At 33.9% G+C, this 20,005-nt stretch overlaps 1 protein-coding gene across 1 annotated transcript in view; it reads right to left on the bottom strand.

Moving 5' to 3' along the window:
- Positions 1-2,304: 2,304 nt before the first annotated feature.
- LOC132743965 (interferon-induced very large GTPase 1-like) overlaps positions 2,305-20,005 on the bottom strand; it is a gene marked incomplete at its 3' end in the record, with an annotated part of 37,063 nt that continues 19,362 nt past the window's right edge. The window contains exons 2-6 of the mRNA XM_060732564.1: positions 11,761-11,954; positions 9,733-9,915; positions 8,563-8,790; positions 8,119-8,262; positions 2,305-7,151 (exon numbers count right to left, since the gene is read on the bottom strand). Coding sequence (XP_060588547.1) covers positions 2,305-7,151; positions 8,119-8,262; positions 8,563-8,790; positions 9,733-9,915; positions 11,761-11,950 — 5,592 coding nt within the window. The remainder of the gene's footprint in view (positions 7,152-8,118; positions 8,263-8,562; positions 8,791-9,732; positions 9,916-11,760; positions 11,955-20,005) is intronic.

Raw genomic sequence — 20,005 nt, 5'->3', positions numbered from 1 at the left:
TTTTATATCCATACAACTGTAAGGACAAAACATGCATATTAGTAACATTTTATTACTATATTAATTAAATACTAGTTCAATTAATACTTGTCTTATAATACACTTAGCAAATCTTAAAAAAAATCACCCCTTTTAGGAACACAATTTAGACTAAACTTATATACTATGATATGCCTTATTTCAAAAACTCCAAACTCTACTAATTTTTTTGACCATTTAAATTAACACGTGTAATGGGAAAGAATGTAATTTAATAACATCTCGTGATCTGAATATCAGCCAGAGCACTTTGATTTTCACACGTGCAAAATAATTACTAAAATAATTACTAAATTATGTTAATTAATTCATTTTTTGAGACAGAAATATGCAATTGCTTAGCCTCAATGCTCGCTGACTTCTGATAACATTTACGCCTGTCATCTGGCAGCATGATTAAAACCAGGTTATATGGTTCCAGTTTAGTGAATAAATTTCAAGAAGTATTCTAAATTAACTGGTTTATATTGTGTTTTGGTTTTCCTATAATGTTATTATAATAAGTGATTCTATATGTTCATTATCAGATTATATTTGCAAATGATGACATATTCAAATATTCAGAATATGAAATAATGAATTCAATAAGCAAATATCCGTTATATTTCTTTATAGGCCTTCTTTGAAAAACATGAAAAAAGAGGCTTTGTAAACGCGTTAAATCTTTTGTGTATTAAATCCGTTTATGATCAATGTATCTCAAATACGAGTTATCATCATATGTCACAGGATGAGACAAATTTCAAACGCGAGACCCTCGGAAAATCTTTCCGCGACGCTACCGACTAAGCTATCCTGCTGCTTACACATCGTGAACAATTCTGAAACGTGATATATTCCCCTGCTATATTGAAATTCGTCCTCGAATTTCTCAGGTTACAGAGCAATGTGAATTAAACTCTAAGCTATATTCAGTCATGGTCCCCCGTAGAACAAAAAAAATATAGAAGCTGTTATAAACAAGAGCCCGGTTTGAGCCGGGTGATGCTCCCCGAATAGGTTTTGGACACAGGAAAGTACACCTCTTGTAGTTTTAGAGTTATGTCCCTGGAAAAAGTTCAAAGTGTAATAATTCCAAAATTAGGCAAGGCAGAGTTACTGATCTTTGCACTGCACTTCTAATCAATGTGATCTATCAACCTACAAAGTTTCTTGTTGATATCTCTTATGGTTTCCGAGTTATGTCCCGGACAAGATTTTTCTATAAGGGGAGATAATTCAAAAACCGGGCAAAAAAGAGTTATGGATCTTTGACACTGCAATCCCCCTCAATGCCTTCTACCACTGTATGAAGTTTAAACAAATTATCTCCAAGGGTTTTCAAGTTATGCTCCGGGCAAGACAAAGTAAAAAAAAAACAAAGTGCAATAACTCCAGAATTAGGCAAGGCAGAGTTATGATTCTTGTGCACTGCACATTTACCCATTGAGATATATCTACCTACAAAAATTTTCATGTTGATATACCTTATATAGTTTTACAGCTATGTCCTGGACAAGATTTTTCTGAAAGGGGAGATAAATTCATAAAAGAGGCTTAACAGAGTTATGGTTCTTTTGCACTACACATCTACTCAATGAGATCTATCTACCTACAATGTTTCATCTTGATATCTCTTATAGTTTTAGAGTTATGTTCCGGACAAAGTTCAAAGTGTTAAAATTAACAAAGGGCAATAACTCCAAAATTAGGACAAAAATAGTTATTTTTCTTATGCACTGCACATCTACCCATTGAGATCTATTCACCTACAAAGTTTCATGTTGATATCTCTTATAGTTTTAGAGTTATGTCCCAGACAAGATTTATTTTAAGGGGAGATTATTCAAAAACCGGGCAAAAAAGAGTTATGGTTCTTTGACACTGCACTCCCCCTCAATGCCTTCTACCACTGTACTAAGTTTAAACAAATTATCTCCAAGGGTTTTCAAGTTATGCTCCGGACAAGACAACGGACGGACAGACGGACAGACAGACAGACAGACGGACGGACGGACAGACGGACAAGGCGCCGACTATATGCTCCCCCGAAATTTTTCGGGGAGCATAAAAACTGGTATGTTTTTATAATGAGATAAAAGTACTAGCTAATATTTCTTTCCATTCAATTTGTTTATTACCTTTTTTTCATTCCACCAGATAATGTAAGGAACATGCGTTCCAAAATGGACAATCAGAGTAACTGTGATTTACTATAATAGGCTGTTTTATATAATATACAATACATTTCGGTTGTTGCTTCTACAATTTGTGATGTTCAATTACCGTATATAGTTTTCTTAGACTTTCAGTCGCATCTTTATCTGAAATATCCTGCCAAGACGCAGGGATATTTGAAATTTCAATATCAGTGTCTTTTGTAATGTCCTTTGCAAATCTACTTAAATACAGCATCCAAAACTTACAAACTGCGTTGATATCTGTATTTGGTTCTATGTCCCAACTTTTTATGAATTTTTTATAATCACGATATCTGTGTTTTTCCAGCGGGCAACTCGTTTTTTTAGTGTCCGATTTACAAGCATAGTCGAACACACTGCAAGTATGAGTTAAATCTGATGAAGAAACTGCAAAGTTGCATGTAGTAATACTAAGTTGTTTTGAAACTAATAAATGAATCCTTTTACATCCTTTTGGTTTATGCTGTATACAAAAGTGAGGCATTTTCTCGGCATCGTGAATATCTCTAGCACATGGTTCACCGCAAAATGGACATTCATCTGGACACCCCCAAGTTTCCTTTATTACTTCTGTTATGGGATCTAGTCTTTCTGATATATTCCAAGTAACAGTTGTACTATCAACCTTTTCAAACTCCTCTTTAAGTTTGTGTTCAGATTCATCTAAATTTCTAATTATTAGCTCCTTTTCAATTTTCTGTCGCAGAATGTTCTTTAAAAGATTGAACTGTGAATTAGATAATGTACATTTTTGTAAATTCGATGACAATGTGTCAATCCAGTCATCAGAAGGAGAACTGATCTCCACAGTTTCACAATCAGATGTAGATCTTTTAGAAAATATTTCAGCAGTTTTAACAACTGATCCTTTGACGTCTTCAAAGTATTCCTTTATGTAGCTACAAGCCATAGAGTAGTACTTTCTTGAAGGCTGACAAAATAGAAACGTGTTTGATCGTGTTGTGATCCACTGTGCAGCAAACAATTTTGGGTTATGATTATATTCAGAGAATGATTTATAATCATTCATGCTTAATAAATCAGTTAGTAAGTTTGTAATAAAATGATATTTCATTGAACCGATATGCGAACATAATGCAACTTTGACTTCCCTCGACAGAACCTTTATAACAGAATCTCGAACAGAGGATTTGACTGAGTAACTGAACTCAGATGCAGCAGTTTCGTCAGCCTTACGATCATGAACGAATGACATGAAAATATTTTTCATTTTTTGTTTGTACTGTTTGCGGCGGGCTTCTGGACCAAAATTCATTTCATAATTTGTATTGTGCATTTCAAAAATATTGCCGGCACATTCAGCAATCTGTATAAATATTTTCATTTTGAGAGAAATGGTAAATGAAAAATCCTCAGCGTGTTGCTTTTCGAAACTAGCATAATATTCTTCTACTTCCTCAAAGAAACGTGTTACACCAGATCCAGTAATTTTATTCTTGTTTTTTCGTTGCTGCGTAAGGATATCATCAATTCTGTCGAAAAGAATGTCGATGCTTTCTTTTATGCTTTCTTTTTTGTCTTTCGTCAAAATATGGTTTTTTCTTTTTACATCTGATGTATCTAAGCATAAATTTTCAAAAGAGTCCTGTAACGTAATCGTTACAGTATTCTCACCTCGTTTATCTAAGAATTTCTTTAAAAGAGGCTTATCTTGGTCAAAGAGTTTGTTTAAGCAATTATATATAATTTTTTTGATATCAATTAATTTAGATTCACCACTGCTACGCGTAAGTGATTGAGAAGCAATATTTGTCCAAATCGTTTCAAACTTTTTGTCTATTATTTCAGGTGTAAAATTTCCCTTTAATTGTTTGGCCAAATTCCATGATTTTTTAATGAGTTTATCTTCATGTGTTTTGTCCATTGTTGTTAAAATTTCAACAGCTCTATTATCATAAAGTGCAGAAAGTTCGAGGCTTATATTGTATTTAAGGTCTAGGCATGTAGAGGCAATGCGAGTCATTGTCATACCTTTCCAATGCACTTGTTCTTCAGAATAACTACTTTGTCTTAAAAAGTCATCCATTTCTACCTTCCAATTCTCCTCTTCATTGTCTATTGTTTTGTTAGTAAACGTTTTAGCATTGTCAAAATCAAAGTCTAATTGCTTTTTATCAACTGACCTTGAAAAAGATTTTTGTGCAGACACACAGCATTTATCATAAATTTGCCTTTCAATTATAGAGTGTTTCTGTTTAAAATATTCGTTTAAATGAATGTAAGCTTTGATTTCTATATTATTTCGAAATGAGAAGACAAAATCTTCGCTAAGAACACCTGTCCATAGATCTTTCATATGGATTACCAAATCACTTAACGATTTGTACGACTTATTTGTCATTTCACAAGCCCCATGTAGCACCTCGCTCTTCACAAAGTTTACATGCTGACTGTATTCACAATTTACAAATGTCATAGGGCTGTTACCCTGCCAAAGTGTTGGCATATAGAATACTTGTGAATCCATATTAAATTCCATAATTTCATTAAACTCACTGATGTTAGGAACATTTTCCAATTGAGCGGCGTCTTTGGTTGCATTATTCAGTTTCTGCACTAGTTTTCGTAACCCAGGCCTAGTGTTTCGTGCAGATAATATTCCACTTACATTTTGGTGTACAAAATAACATGACTTTCGAATATCCAAGGACTTATTTGCCTTTTTCAATCTTATAAAAGCATGAACAGTAACATTGAGAATGTCGTTGATTTCACAAATATTTTCCCCCATTACATTAAGAAGAGTAACATCACCAAGTCCAGTAATGAATGTTGATAATTCGTTGTCATGAGCCATCTTACAATCATAAAGTTCTGTAGCTCTCAACCCTTCAGTATCGACAACTAATACATATCTAAAATTACATTTTGTAATTCTTTGGGACATAGGAATTAGTTTCAAATTCAGGCCTTTCGTACATCGCCCAGATGAAGCAGCAAAATGCGATCCAAACATTGTATTCAGCAAGGTTGATTTTCCAGAACTCTGAAGTCCTAGAACTGAAAGTGTCAAAAAACTTTTATTATCAATTTTAAATGAAAGGGACTGCAAAATTTCTTCTACCCAATGAGTTGGCAAAAAGAAATTGTCACCATCTACAAGTTCAAATGTATATCCAATATATATCAAGTTAGCTAAAGTAGTTTTCATTTTGTCTACAGGGGGGAGGCTAGTCTCTCTTTTTAAGATCAAACACACATTGTAGATATGATTTATTTCGCGGAGAAGATGCTCAATACTAAAGGAAGATTTTTCTATGTTATCTTCTGTTTCTTTCAGTAAAGAGTCGACTTCTTGTTTAACATTTATAACCAATAAGTCACTTGATTTTAATCTATCAATGTCTAAATTGCATTGTGTTTGTAATTCGCGGACTGTTGACATCTTTTTATTTGCCAGCATGATATTTAACCACCCAAGAAAAAACTGGAGGGAAAGCTCACATGTATGAGTCTCGCAAAGATAAGATGCAAACTTTTGTACTGTGGATGTCACATTATCCAGGCAGCTATGTCTCAATGAAAGTAGTTTTTCATCAATATCCTTAATTTCAGTTTCATATTGTAAACGTTGCTGCTGCTTTATCAACGGTGCGATACGATTGGAAATAGTTGTTTGAACTGGGGTAATAATTGTCTTCCATTTCAATGAGTTCCCTGCTTTCATCATTTCTTCAATTATATTCCTTGCACGTTTTTTCCCGTTTTTGCAAGAATCGCTGTCTTCATCCAAATCAATGTTTTGAGACAAAGATTTAATGCGATCATTTAATGACAATAAGTGAATTTTAATGAGAAGACTTTGCAATTTCTGCTGTAAGAGTCCTGTCATTTCAATAGGATTTAGTTTTCTTTCACATTGGTAAGTTGAAATTATTTCACAGATCTTTCTTTGCGATTGCATTTTTGAGCGGAATGTGTTCACAATCGATTCGTTTTTTCTTATCATAGGATTATCAATGATAATTATCATCGATGAAAATTTTGACACATAGTCATCTGTACACCACTTAGATGTTCCATGTAAAGATTCGATATCTAACAGTACAACCATGATGTCTGTCAATTTAGACACAAAATCTAATACTTCTTTCTGAAAGTGGTGTAAACTGCCTCTACAATTTAAAAATGTGACAGGATTATTAAACCTATCCATTGAATTACCGTCTATTGGAAGCCAAAATATTTCAACGAGCCCTTCACTATATTTATGGCTGGTCATTTGTCGGGCGCAGTTTTTATCAAAGAATGTCTTGCAATTATTATCTGATAACAGCCAGTTTAGCATTTCCGATTTAGAATTATCTGTTTTTCCGATGCGCGCAAATGTTATAAGATTTGTTGGGTGCTCGTAAACGCCCTCTTCAACGCTTAAATTTCTTTTTCCTTCATTAGTGACATACCTGTTCTGGATAAAAAGACATCTTAAAGGCCAAATTGAGACAACTGATCTACTACTCAGTGATGAGAAATCATGAAGTACATGTATAAAAGGGACTGCGATTTTACAAGAATAACACTTTTGAAACAAAAGTTGCTTTAACATAGGATCACAACATTTGTAAACCGTAATGAAAAGATCAAGTGGATTTATCTCAGTATCATCATAACTTTCGGTAAATAACCAATCGCTTGTAAATTGCCCTTGACTTCCTGATCTTTCATAAATTAATGATGCTACCCGATCCCTTGCTTTGCAGTAAACCCCAAGTAGACTTCTTAAAAGTATCCACGGAAGTTCGGTCAGTTCTATTTTTGTCTGGTCTCGATCAAACATTGATCCATTTTCAATATCGATTGTCATAACACAGGAAATGTTTATCTTGTCAGGGTAGTAATCCACGAGTCCTAGGGTTTTAATGAATTGTTCATATGGAAAAAGTCTATCTTCATCGTGGCCGGTGTCCTTATCTAAATGTGAATGCAAATTCAATTCAATTATTATGTTCTGGTACGTATTTAACACAAAAGACAAACAGTAAGGAACTTTTAAAATAATATTAAAACTAGACCTAGAAGTAATCGTACTTTTAACATTTGAAAAAATAAGATCACCACAGGACCACCGAAAAGGAGCCTAGCAAAACACCAAACAGGACAGGCGGACGGGGGAAATGGAAAACTATTAAAAAAGGAAACGGTAGAAACAAACTGGGTAACCAAAGATAAAAAGATGAAGAGACGTACAAAAGGACAACGGCGCAGTGGAACGGGCAGAATACTTACTTCTGAGGATCACAGAGGGGCGCCGCCTTTACATAATCAGCAGCATAAGGTCACTGCGGAGTACAAACATATTTAAATTAATTGCATTAAATCAATAAGTGAGGCGCATTGAATAAATAAATATTACCCCAGACTGAGTATATATGAGTTACAGTTCATTTTTGTGTTTCTGAACACAAGGCAAATTATGTCATATCATATCATGTCAAAAATAAATTGTAGAAAAACAAAATTCTTAAAGAAAGCCCAACACGGCAAAACTGAAAATGTTGCAGGCTCGGTTTGATTGAGCAATACGTGATAATGAAAATCGTGTAGGCTAAAATATATAAAAAAGCCATATTTAGACCTATCAACACATAAGTTCAATGCTAATTTCCATATTTGAGTTTCGTTCCAGACAAACTTTATGTCTGAAAATTTTAAAGGGCATTTAATCTAAAGTAAATTCCTGTACAATTACTATAATGACACATTTATCCTTTTTAGATATATCCGTCTGTGAATGTTCTTTTGAGTGATACTGTCTTAAGCAAATCAACGACATAAAGTACAATAGGAGTGCGACAAAAATGACCCCATTTTACATATCACCCCTATGTTTTGAGTTTCATTATAAAAGAAGGATTCACAAGAAAGGTTGTTTTCTCACCTTTATCGTCTACATCTGACTTTATACAATCTACATCCGCGAATTTGTCGTCATCATGAATTTTCTTTTCTGGACTGTGGAATACTGCAGTAAATGTAACCTCTTCAACACTCAATTCACCTTTAATAACGAGCTCATTTGCAACTAAAATTAAATGATAAGTGTTTATTACCCAAATTATAGAAAAAAAGCAGGACAATTATGACAAAACAGAGAAAATAATAATCCCTAAACAAAGTCAAAAACGACAACACTGAAAATGTTGCACGCTCGGTTTGATTGAGTATGTTCATTGACGGTACTGATAAGTGCAAACTACCTTCCAATACGTGTAAGATTTTAAATACCTCAAAATACATGATACAATGTATGCATTTATAAACAAACTATTAAACACTTTGGGAATAGGAATATCTCATTTGTACTATCAACATAAACACAGACCTTTTTCATCTTTGAATGTAACAAACATGGCACCAATTTCTTCTGATGAGAATGTAATGCATGACACTTCACCATATGATTTTTCCAAACATTCAGATGGTTTGTCTATCGACGTCCAAGTTATTTGTGGCCCTTTTAGCTTGAGGGTATACGGGGTATGGTATGGCTCTATATCAACGGTTTTCTTCTTTATGTTTATAGGCCTCTTCTTCAGTACCTTTTCAACAGCTGAGATTGATAGAAATATGTTCAAAATAGAAATGTAATAAAAATAATACAAATCTCTCTCCCCAAAGATCGACAGATACTGCAAAAATATAACAACAGACTATGCAAGGAAACACAAACAAACAAAATTCTGCAAGACAGAACCCCGGACACGGCACCTAGCGGTTTATATTCAACCGTAAAAATAGCCGTACCATTTGGTTATCACTTTTTAATCTTTGAGCTTGACCTTTATCCTTTTATGTTTCTTAAAAGCTAGTTATGTTTCACGCAATAAAAATCATTTTCTCATTATCACAAAAAGTAATGTTCAAAATTTATTTATCATTTGTTGACCTTATTACCGCCCTGTATATTAGGTAAAGTAAGAATTATAAATTCAAACAATGTACAATAGTAACGGGAATTTACGCAATTCTATGGCCGAAATGAGCACAAGGATAAGTTATTAAACAAATACATTTTGTATTACATCAAATTTTAAGCATATGGTTACTGAGACATTATATTTCAAATCTCAATATATTTTCGTGAAAATGTTTGCTTATCAAGATCATTCGTGAGAACAAGTATCTTCCTAGCGTACTAAACGAGCCTTTTGCATTTCGTCGATGTATATTTATTCAACAATGTACTTAGTATCTATTAACATTATTAATTTATGATATTCTATAAATATCAGACATTAACAAAGCTGCTTCACTGAAATTAGCAGACATAATAAATCTGAGGCAAATGATGCACAGAAATAATGCTGAACACTTCATAAAACACTAAAACTAAAACTATAATTTACATATATACTTCAATGTAAACAAATCTGGAAAAGGGATAATCCCTCGGAAGCAAGTAAAACAACACCATCACATGAAAATAGCAGACTTATTTTGATTCAGGGGTGGGGGGATAATGGTAATGATAAAAAACATGCTATTAATTTACCTTCTTCCTCTTCAAATTCAACTATCGCAATAGCTTTGTTAGGAAACATTGTAATTTGTTTAACACTGCCACCGCCTTGCCTCTTTTCATTTTCAAATAAATTTTCGAGGTCCTCTTCATCTACGTTTGTTGGTAGCCCGGAAACTTTGATCTTAGTTTTGTGTGCGGAACATGTGCATTTCTCTAAATGTAAATACAAATAATGGTTATAAATCAAAAAAGAAAGACCACTAGGCAATGTTGAACAATTTTGGCTCGTCCTGTTGTATTGAGTTTCGTCTCTTTCCGATGTGATATCTTCTATATATTCAAAGCCAGTAAAAGTTTAAAATATAATTTGTATTAGGAGATTCCGAGCAAGCTTATTAAGCCAAACTTTACAACTTTCAGTAGCATTTTGATATTGTTATTCACATTTTGATATTAATGGTATGAAAAACAATACTATCATAAAATTTATATTTTTTTGATATTTCATGCATATACTTTCAAGATAAAATTCAGGTAACTTATTACATGTGTACATGTATCGACCTTTTTATCATCTTTGCCAAGCCGCATTCTTTGAAGAACACATTGCAATTGGTAGGTGTATGACTCGCGTTTAATGATAGTTCAACTTTATTCACTGTAGAGTTCTAAGTTGTGTTCAAGGTTTTTCAAATAGAATGTTTTGTTTTTAAACGCAAGAAAGTGTACATGTAAACCAAGTGCTAAAGCTTAATCACAAATTCTTAAAAAATGTTCCTTGATTTTCGTTCCAATTATCCATCGTCAAGGTACAACTCACAAAAATGTATTTAGTCCAAATGCAATTAACTGCGCCAAACATCAATTGTGGCCATTAAGAATTTGAGGATAAGCTGTGCTAAAAAGGACTATGTTAAATTTGTATCTGCATTAGTATTCAAGGAACAGGATCAACTCGTAGAGTGTAGAGTTTAAATGCAATATTTCATGCCATATTATCAAAGATCTATGAGATTACTTGTTTGCTAGCATCATTTAATTCAAATAAGAAACATCACTAACACCATGCCCTACAAATACCAACTTCACGCCCTTTATGAGAACAGCGTTCAACGAGCAGTAATGACTTCCAGGAAAAAGAAGTAGTGCTTATATCGATATTCTTTATGCTTTTAATTTATGTACTTATTGTTCAGCTTCCTTTTTTAAAAGCGATAGAGTTTTAACAATTTATCAGCGAGAAAATGTTGACGACCTTGTGAACATTTTTTTATATTTTTAAGTATAAATTAAAAATATTGAGAAAATCTACATTGCTGGCCATTTCCACTCGCGTTACGCTGTTCTCTTTGTGCAGGTGTAGCGGGTGTTTTTGGGCGCGAACATAAGGCAGTCATTATTTAAAACCCATTAATCTAAAGAAATGTTTTTTTAAAAAGATTATTAATCGTTAGGTGAAAAATAGCTGGTTGCCTTGGTGAATAAAGATGACATCGCAGTCAAGCGGTTTCAAATCCCGGCTGCATCAGGCAAATATTTCGTGTGACATTCGTGTTTAGTTTCTGGGTCTGTCTTCTATTTTGTAAACAAAAATTAAGTATGAAAAATAACAAAAATTATTGTTTCTAAAATAATGCTATAGTGCTCAAGCACCGATCTTTTCTCTCAAGAAGATCTATCCATTTATGGAGTTTCAAGCTGAAGCTACGAATACTTACTCCCCGGACAAATGTAAAAAAAAGCTCTCAATGTGAACTTATTTATTACCAAAATAGAAATTTAATTTGTATTTTGATTTTGACATACACAATACACAATACTATATCATTGTACTTATTGCAAAAAGAAAAACAACAGAATCAAAATCATGGTTTATGTCATAAGTAACATTTTGGAAACTGTAACAGTATTAAAAACTAATCAAGTATTCGAGAAAATTAAGATAAATACATTTTTGGGACAAAATGGGCCTTAAGGTGGTAAAAATTTCACTGAGAAAATTTAAACTTTAAATGTTCCGTTGATTTAAAAAGTAAAATCACACTGTTGTTACATTACCCGTTGTAAGAGGTCCTGGGTTTGATTCCACCCCAGCAATTAGTAGAAGTATTCCTATAAAGGCAACAGACCCTACTATTTTCAAACCTCTGCTGTAATTCACGCAACATGAAAGCGTTTTTACATCAAATCCTTGTAAGGATCTGAAGGTCCCGATTCTACATCTATAAGTTTGTATATCAACACCCATGTTTCTGAAATAACGAAAGTTGTCTATGAAAAAGGTTGTCAAACTCAATTGATAAAACAGACAATGATGTAAACTAACGAAACGCATTGTGCTAAACGACAGTTGACAATTTGATGGCTTGCTACAACTTTTAGATAAAATGAAAACTGCAACAACAACATTGAAAATGTTGAGGACTCGTTTTGATTTACACATACTATATTGTCTACGTTCTTAAACAAAAATACATAGCATGTACTTATGTTTTGAAAGGATTTCTATTTAAGAATTTCAAAACATCTGCAGATGAGTTTATACGAAAGTCATCATAATTATTTTATTCATTATAGTTTCTCGAGTTTTTCTATGAAAAAATGCTAAGAAAACAAAATAAGTGTCCTTGGCGATACCAAATTGAGCAAAACTATATATAATGGAGAGCGAGGGGGTGGTCACAGGCTATTAAACATTCGTATCACAGGCAGCTGTAAAATGACAAGCGAGTTTTTACGCAAGCGTAAAGTGATTGCGAAGGAATGGTCATCATAATTGCTGTGCATAACACACCTTGAGATTGACCGAATTAAATGTTACATTGACGAACGTCTGTTAATATATGCAGTTGTTTGAAAAATGAATTTACGAGGAGTGTTCAAATATGAATGCATCAAAGCAGGTTAAATTTGATTCTTTATAAGTTTCACCGAATTTCTTTCCCTCAAATTATTCATCTTATTAAACAGATATACAAAGTTTTAGTCTCCAGATTCAATCTTTGAATAAAATTCATAGTCTGGTTTAGGTTTACTGTGAAAACACTTGAATTATTGCAGAACCGAGGTGTTTGCGCTGATCAAATGTTCAACCTGAAACGTATCTTTAAGCTTAGAAAACAAAAAGAAGTCACAAAGGGCAATATCATGTGGATATTCAGGATGGAGTGGTTTAATAAATAAAATTTCGCCCTGCAACCCCGCAACTAAGCCCGTTTTTGCTCCGCGCCCTGGCCGTTTTATTTCTTAAATCTCGCTCCGCGCTCACGCGGGGTGACGTTTATTTTATTAAATCGCTCCCGCTAATAAGTGTCCCCGCCAACTTAACTTGTTTATTTTTGACTTTTCGCCTGGCGGCGTCGCTGGGCTAAAAAACACGTTCATAAGAGGGGGTGCGGGGTGAAATTTTATTTATTTAACTTGATCCCGCGCTTCCATTAATAAGCATTTTTTCGCCCCCGCCCCCGCCATTTTACTTGTTCATTCTCGACTTTTCGCTTGGCGGGGTCGCGTGGCAAAAACAAGTATGGTACACATCAGCCACCATATTTTCGAAATGAACCAAGACATTTGAGTCCCGGAGAGTTAATCTTGTGTATTCGAATGTCCTTTTTACATTTTGTTATTGAAGACTGCAAAATAATTATACACTCCACAGTAAATCATGTGTCTTACTTAAAATCATATAAGTCTCGGATGATCTTCAAGCGAATGAAATAAGTATTTAAGTTTTTGTTTGAAAATACCCAAAGAAAAACATTAACGATTTGAAATACCACAATTAAAACAGGAATGTCGTGCTAAAAGGACATATGCATAAAGTATCATACAAAATGTAAAGCAAATGGATAGAACAAAACATCCCGTATATTTTGCTTAATTATATAACTAAACTATAACTAGAAATGTGTCCATAGGACACGGGTACCACCACACGCCTCTGTTCTATCAATCTTATGACTCTAGGTCACATATTTTTGGACTACATGTGCCACAAGTTGAAAACTAAAAATCTTTCACTAAGTGAAGGACAAGAACTTTACAAATACTGAATAAATCCACAAGCAAACCCCAAAATGCATAAGTACACATGCTGACCAACATTCTTGTAAACTTTCAGGCATACAAGTCAAATACTTTTGAGCTATGCATGAACATGTTGAAAATTGCAAATTTATACTACTGTAAGTCAAGGGCAAAAACTCTTAACAAAACTGAAAAAAAATCCTCACGCAAAGTCCCAGGTGCATAGCTTCACAGTGATGTTGATCATTATTCCTGTAATTTAGTGATGTTGATCATTATTCCTGTAAAGTTGGTTGATTCTAACTCTAGCACTCAAAGAACAAATAACACAACATAATGAAACGGTTTCTAGTCAAGGGAAATAACTCTACAAATACTGATCAAATCCACAAGCGAAACTCAAGGTGCACAACTACAACTGCTGAGCAACTTTCCCATAATGTTTAATGACTCTATGTCAAATCCTTTTTGTGTAACATGCGACACAAGTTGAAAATTGCAAAAAATTTCTAAGTCAAGGGCAATAACTCTAAAGATACTATATAAATCCAGACAAAAATACCCAGGTGCACAGCAACACATGTAGATCAACATTCCTGTAAAGTTTCATGACTGTATGTCAAATCCTTTTTTAGTTACATGCGACACAAGTTGAAAATTGCTAAATTTTACTAAGTCAAGGGCAATAACTCTACAAATATTGAATAAATCCACACGAAAATATCCAGGTGCACAATAACACATGCTTATTAACAATCTTGTAAAGTTTCATGACTCTAGGTCAAATCCTTTTTTGAGTTACATGCAACACAAGTTAAAAATTGTAAAATTTTACTAAGTCAAGGGCAATTACTCTGAAAATACTATATAAATCCACACGAAAATACACAGGTGCACAACTACACATGCTGATCAACATTCCTGTAAAGTTTCATGACTCTAGGTCAAATACTTTTTGAGTTAACTGTTACATTCGACACAAGTTGAAAATTGCAAATTTTTACTAAGTCAAGGGCAATAACTAAAAATACTAAATAAATCCAGACAAAAATATCCAGGTGCACAACTACACATGGTGATCATCATGCCTGTAAAGTTTCATGACTCTAGATCAAATACTTTTTAGTAACGTGCGACACAAGTTGAAAAATGTAAATTTTTACTACGTCAAGCGCACAAACTCTAAAAATACTAAATAAATCCACACAAAATTACCTAGGTGCACAACTGCACATGCTGATCAATATTCCTGTTAAGTTTCATGACTCTAGGTCAAATACATTTTGAGTTATGTGCGACACAAGTTAAAAATTGCAAAATTTTACTAAGTCAAAGGCAATAACTCTGAAAATACTATATAAATCCACACGAAAATACACAGGTGCACAACTAAACCATCGTCGGATACCCACGATTGATAAACATGTCACATAACATGCAATCAATAAATAAATAGATAAATGTTAATGGTTCGGCCGTAGGTATCCGACGATGAACTAAACATGCTGATCAACATTCCTGTAAAGTTTCATGACTCTAGGTCAAATACTTTTTGAGTTACGTGCGACTCAAAAGAGAACGGACGGACGGAAGGACAAGGATAAATCTAAATGCCCGCCACTAAAGTGGGGGCACAAAAATCAGTATGATCATAGTGCAATGACGCTACAAGGTTCAAAGTAAATGGGGTATTTTAGCCAGCTTATTTAACGAACTGTTCATTATCATTATTTGAAATCGTAGACGTCAACTAAACAAGCGCATAAAATTAACTGTTACGAGCATTTTTCTATTCAAATAGCTTTCCTTTATGCTATTCCTTCCCTTACATAAGAGTATGACTATACATAAAACTGTTTAAATATAAAACAACAACAAGTTGAACTACAAATTTTGTCTTTGAGGAAGCGTCTAGACAGTCAGCTGAAACAAAAAGAACGGACATGTATTATTTACATATTGTGGACCAACTTATATTTCAAAATGCATATTAAATAAAGAAATATCAACATAACACAATGAATTAATGGAAGTGTACATATTGTGTATAACATAATTCAAATTCACAACCCAAGATTTTAAGACACTGACAAACGCTCATGATCGCTGTCTTTAATGTACATATCCATAGCACCTTCACTAACCCATCGTCCGTGTCTCCTAAAAATCCTGTCTTTAATACCTTTATTTGCTGCAGCACTCGCTGCTCCTGAAAAAATATCTCGTAGATTATCTTCTGTATCCAGTTTTGTGGCACTTATATTACAGAAGATCTAGAGAAAATGATCATCCAGAATTTCTCCCCACAATATCAATTTATGACATTTACAACTGGGCATAGCCTTGTACCCGTTTATGCGATCAATAACCAAACCCAATCTCTGTATTTATCTGTCTTGCTACTTTCAATGAAACATACATAAAAGTAGAATTAAAAACTAAGTCTATGACACGAAGCTCAGAACTTCTTAAGAAACCTACGTATGCAACCAAAATAACGCAGATAATTCGTTGACTTTTTATATTATTCTCTACATACACTCTGTAATAAATACTATTAATATTTTTTACATTAATAGGTTCTTCCTTTTAACTGGCTTTGACAGAAGTCGTTAACTAGCTTCAAGAAGAACATTTAAAACCAATTTTGATTCTGTAGGAGAAATTAATCAATACATATCGTGAAACCACTTAATAGAATAAAAAGCTGAAAGGATTGGGCTTAACTTTGTCAGTTTAGCATTATAATATGACGCAAACCAATCAACATCTAATTGAGCGAAACGATCACTTATCATTTGTAATATATCAAACAAAATTCCACAGACATCAAAATGAGGCAACCTTGATAAAAAATCTGCGTTCTGGGGACCAACTCTACTTCTAAGGAAATAGCATTCTTCATGCAATACTGAAAAATTTCTTGCAGTTCTTGCCTAATAGAATCCTTTAAAACTATCGCCTTAATCCCTTGCTTGTCAACCACTTAACACGTTGATTTATAAGGAAATGTTTTAGAGCCAACAATACTCTGTAGACAGCAACCAATTCCCTCCAAGTGGACGATTCGGTGCGTTCTGTTTCTGATCAGACGCCATGGGATACTCCGTTTAATGTATTAACCTCATACCCAGCGTTAGCTGTGTCACTTGCATCAGAATACACTACTTTAGTACATATATGATATCTTTTTTGTCTATACAAGACAAGTAACCTTTCCAGAATAAAACTGTTCGTAACTCTCTGCACTGAGTGAAATGCGCTCATCCTAATACATCTAATTAAAAAGTGAAATATCTAGTCATAATTTGAGATATATGGCCAATGACTGTCGCCATAGAAACAAACTGACCAACTGCACTAGCATCTTTTCTTACCGGAACTTTAACCTTATTGTCAATAAGGCCAATAAAAACCAATAGTTTTTTGTGCTTTTAACAATCTACGATCGGGAATGAAAACAGAACCATTGATTGTATTCAAATCACAACCAAGATACTCTTATACATGTAACTGTACAGGTTCCCATATACATATGGTAGCATAAGGTACGAAACCCGAATTAAGTAAATATGTTTTTAGTCCCCTACCGGTTTAACCGGAGGGGACTTTAGGTTTACCCTCCGTCCGTCTGTCCGTCTGTCTGTCTGTCCATCTGTCTGTCAGTCCGTCAGTCTGTCCGTCCACAAAACTGGATCCCGCGATAACGCAAAAAGTACTGAAAATATTTTTATGAAACTTGATATATGGATAGATGGCAGTATGGAGATTATGCACGTCTTTTTCTTTTCTTCCTATGTTGAAAATTCTGGTTGCTATGGCAACAAATAGTCTGAAAATATTGCAAATTTAACACATAAACTGGATCCAGTGATATCTCAAAAAGTACTGAAAATATTTTTATGAAACTTAAAATATGGGTAGATGGCAGTCTGCAGATTATGCACATCTTTTTCTTTTCTTCCTATGTTGAAAACTCTGGTTGCTATGGCAACAAATAGCCTGAATTTCAAGATTTCTGATTTAAATTTTTCAGCTTTTTCACTATAAGTTCTTTATTTCTTAAGGTGTTTACTTCAAACTTTAAATATGAGTTTCTGGTCATCAACCACATCATATGTGACAAGGTTTACAACTCTAGCACAAAAATTATCAGTATTACCTCCCTTGAACTTAGATTTTTATGAAAAAAATGTTGTCTTTTTTAAATAACTTCTTTATTTCCTAATGTATCTACTTCAAACTTCATATATATGTTTCTTATTATCACTCAACATTTTTGAGAAGGTTAAATACTCTAGCAAGACTATTTCCAGAATTATGTCCCCCTTGAACTTAGATTTTTTTCGAGAAATTGGTATTTTTTACTCCAACTTCTTCATTCCTTATAGGATTTACTTTAAAATCCCACATCGTAATAATATGACAAGGTTGTATAAACATAATTTCCTTACTAGGCAGGGAAACTTAACACATTACTGTGAAATAGACAAACTTAGAACTCAAAAGATTTAAGTTCATTCATGTCATTCATTCACTGGTAAAATTGAAATCAGAATGTTGCTGGGGTTCTAACCGGTAGGGGACTTATGAATTGCTTGCAATACTATGATAATTGCTTGTTATAATATGACTTAACCTCACAGTATTACCAAATGAATACGCACACCCTTATACATAATCTCTAAACATTGTAATAAGCAATCCTTCTCCGCGCCACTTATTGATCAGAGGTCTACACAATTTCGTGAACAAATAACAGGCAGGCGATAAACCAAAAGTAAGTACTAAAAACTTGCAATATATGACATTGCCATCTTTGTCTTTCCATCTAAAACTCAAATACTCTGTATGCGGTTCAAATATTTGAACAAAATGATATGCACGTATTAAATCGATTTTTATCATAAAACACCCTTTCTTAATTAAGGAAAGAGTAATTTTTATATCTTCGTATTTAACACTTTGCTTACATTGGCGCTTGATAATCTCTCTAGCTCAAGAATAACACGTTTTACCTGACTTTTGAACTGATACGGTAAGAGGGTTAACTACATAGGGAATTTTCGAACATATGTTTGAATCAAATTTCTATCAAGTAAATCATTTATCGCCTCAAAGACAAAATCTTGCTCTAATAATGCTAATTTATTATTTTTGTATTTAACATTAACTGGTTGAGAATTCAATGGAATCTTATATCCTTCGTCAATAATATCTTATTATGAAATCATTTCAACCAATTTCTTCCAAAAATCAATATGACTTTTTGATCTGCTCAACAATAATATTCTTATGACCTTGTTCATATTCATGGTATTCATGTGTAAACCTTGAACAATCATATTCAACTTTCATAGAAATGTCTGTATCTTGACGACTACTTCCTTGCTGAGACTTGCTGTCCGAAACCGAAAGTTGCTGATGACTGAGCTCGTGGACAATCTCTTTGGATGTGGGAGTTCTCGCCGCAATGAAAGAAATTGCCCTGGGGTGACAGGACCGCAGTAGAAGCCGCTTCCGGTACCATTGGCGAAGCTAGAGCCGTATCCGTATGGCAAGACTGGAGCAAATGAGGGATGAAAATTACGTCCCCGGCCCGACATACCGCTTTGTACTAAAGAATATGGCTGCTGAAAACTAGGACTAACAGAACGCACAATGTCACGTGCACCACGCCCTTTAGAGGGAGAACGTTTGCGTTTAAGTGCACAATTTTCAGCTTTACTGATTTTGGCTTCATCGACACTATCACTGGCTACAGGATTGCACTTATTCTGGCGTACCGTATCCCACCCAGCAGGGGAACTATCTGCTATTCTTATGTCTTTATTTCTAACGTGCAACTTCTCAGCCAACTCTTTCAGCTGGTCACCACAATATTCAAATTTGCCGTGTTCAATAGCCCACAAGGCTTGCTTAACAATGTCTGCAATTTCACTGTTGAAACAGTACTGCTGCTTAATACCTTCGAGCTTCGACTTTATATCCTGTTTTACTTTCTGAAGAAAGCTAGACAATATGAAAGAATACCTGTATTACTAATACTAGTACTGTTAGTTTCATCGCCCGAAGCCATAGCGAGCTGTAAACAAAATTGATTTTAAAATAAGTGTACAGGTCAGTCTGACTGTCCAAAACTGAATGACTATTGAATTGATAATTTTGCACTTTCACGTGTAACACAATACATTCAGGGAAATCAATTTTCTTCTTATTCGCTATTCTCAAACAAAGAAAATTACATTTACCTTTATTAAATACTTAAAGGTTATTC

Source organism: Ruditapes philippinarum, unplaced genomic scaffold (genome assembly GCF_026571515.1).
Source record: "Ruditapes philippinarum isolate M1 unplaced genomic scaffold, ASM2657151v2 ctg5499_1_1_1_1, whole genome shotgun sequence".
NCBI lineage: Eukaryota > Metazoa > Mollusca > Bivalvia > Venerida > Veneridae > Ruditapes > Ruditapes philippinarum.
Note: the sequence above shows the minus strand (reverse complement) of the source record. Positions and strands in the feature narration are given on the sequence as shown.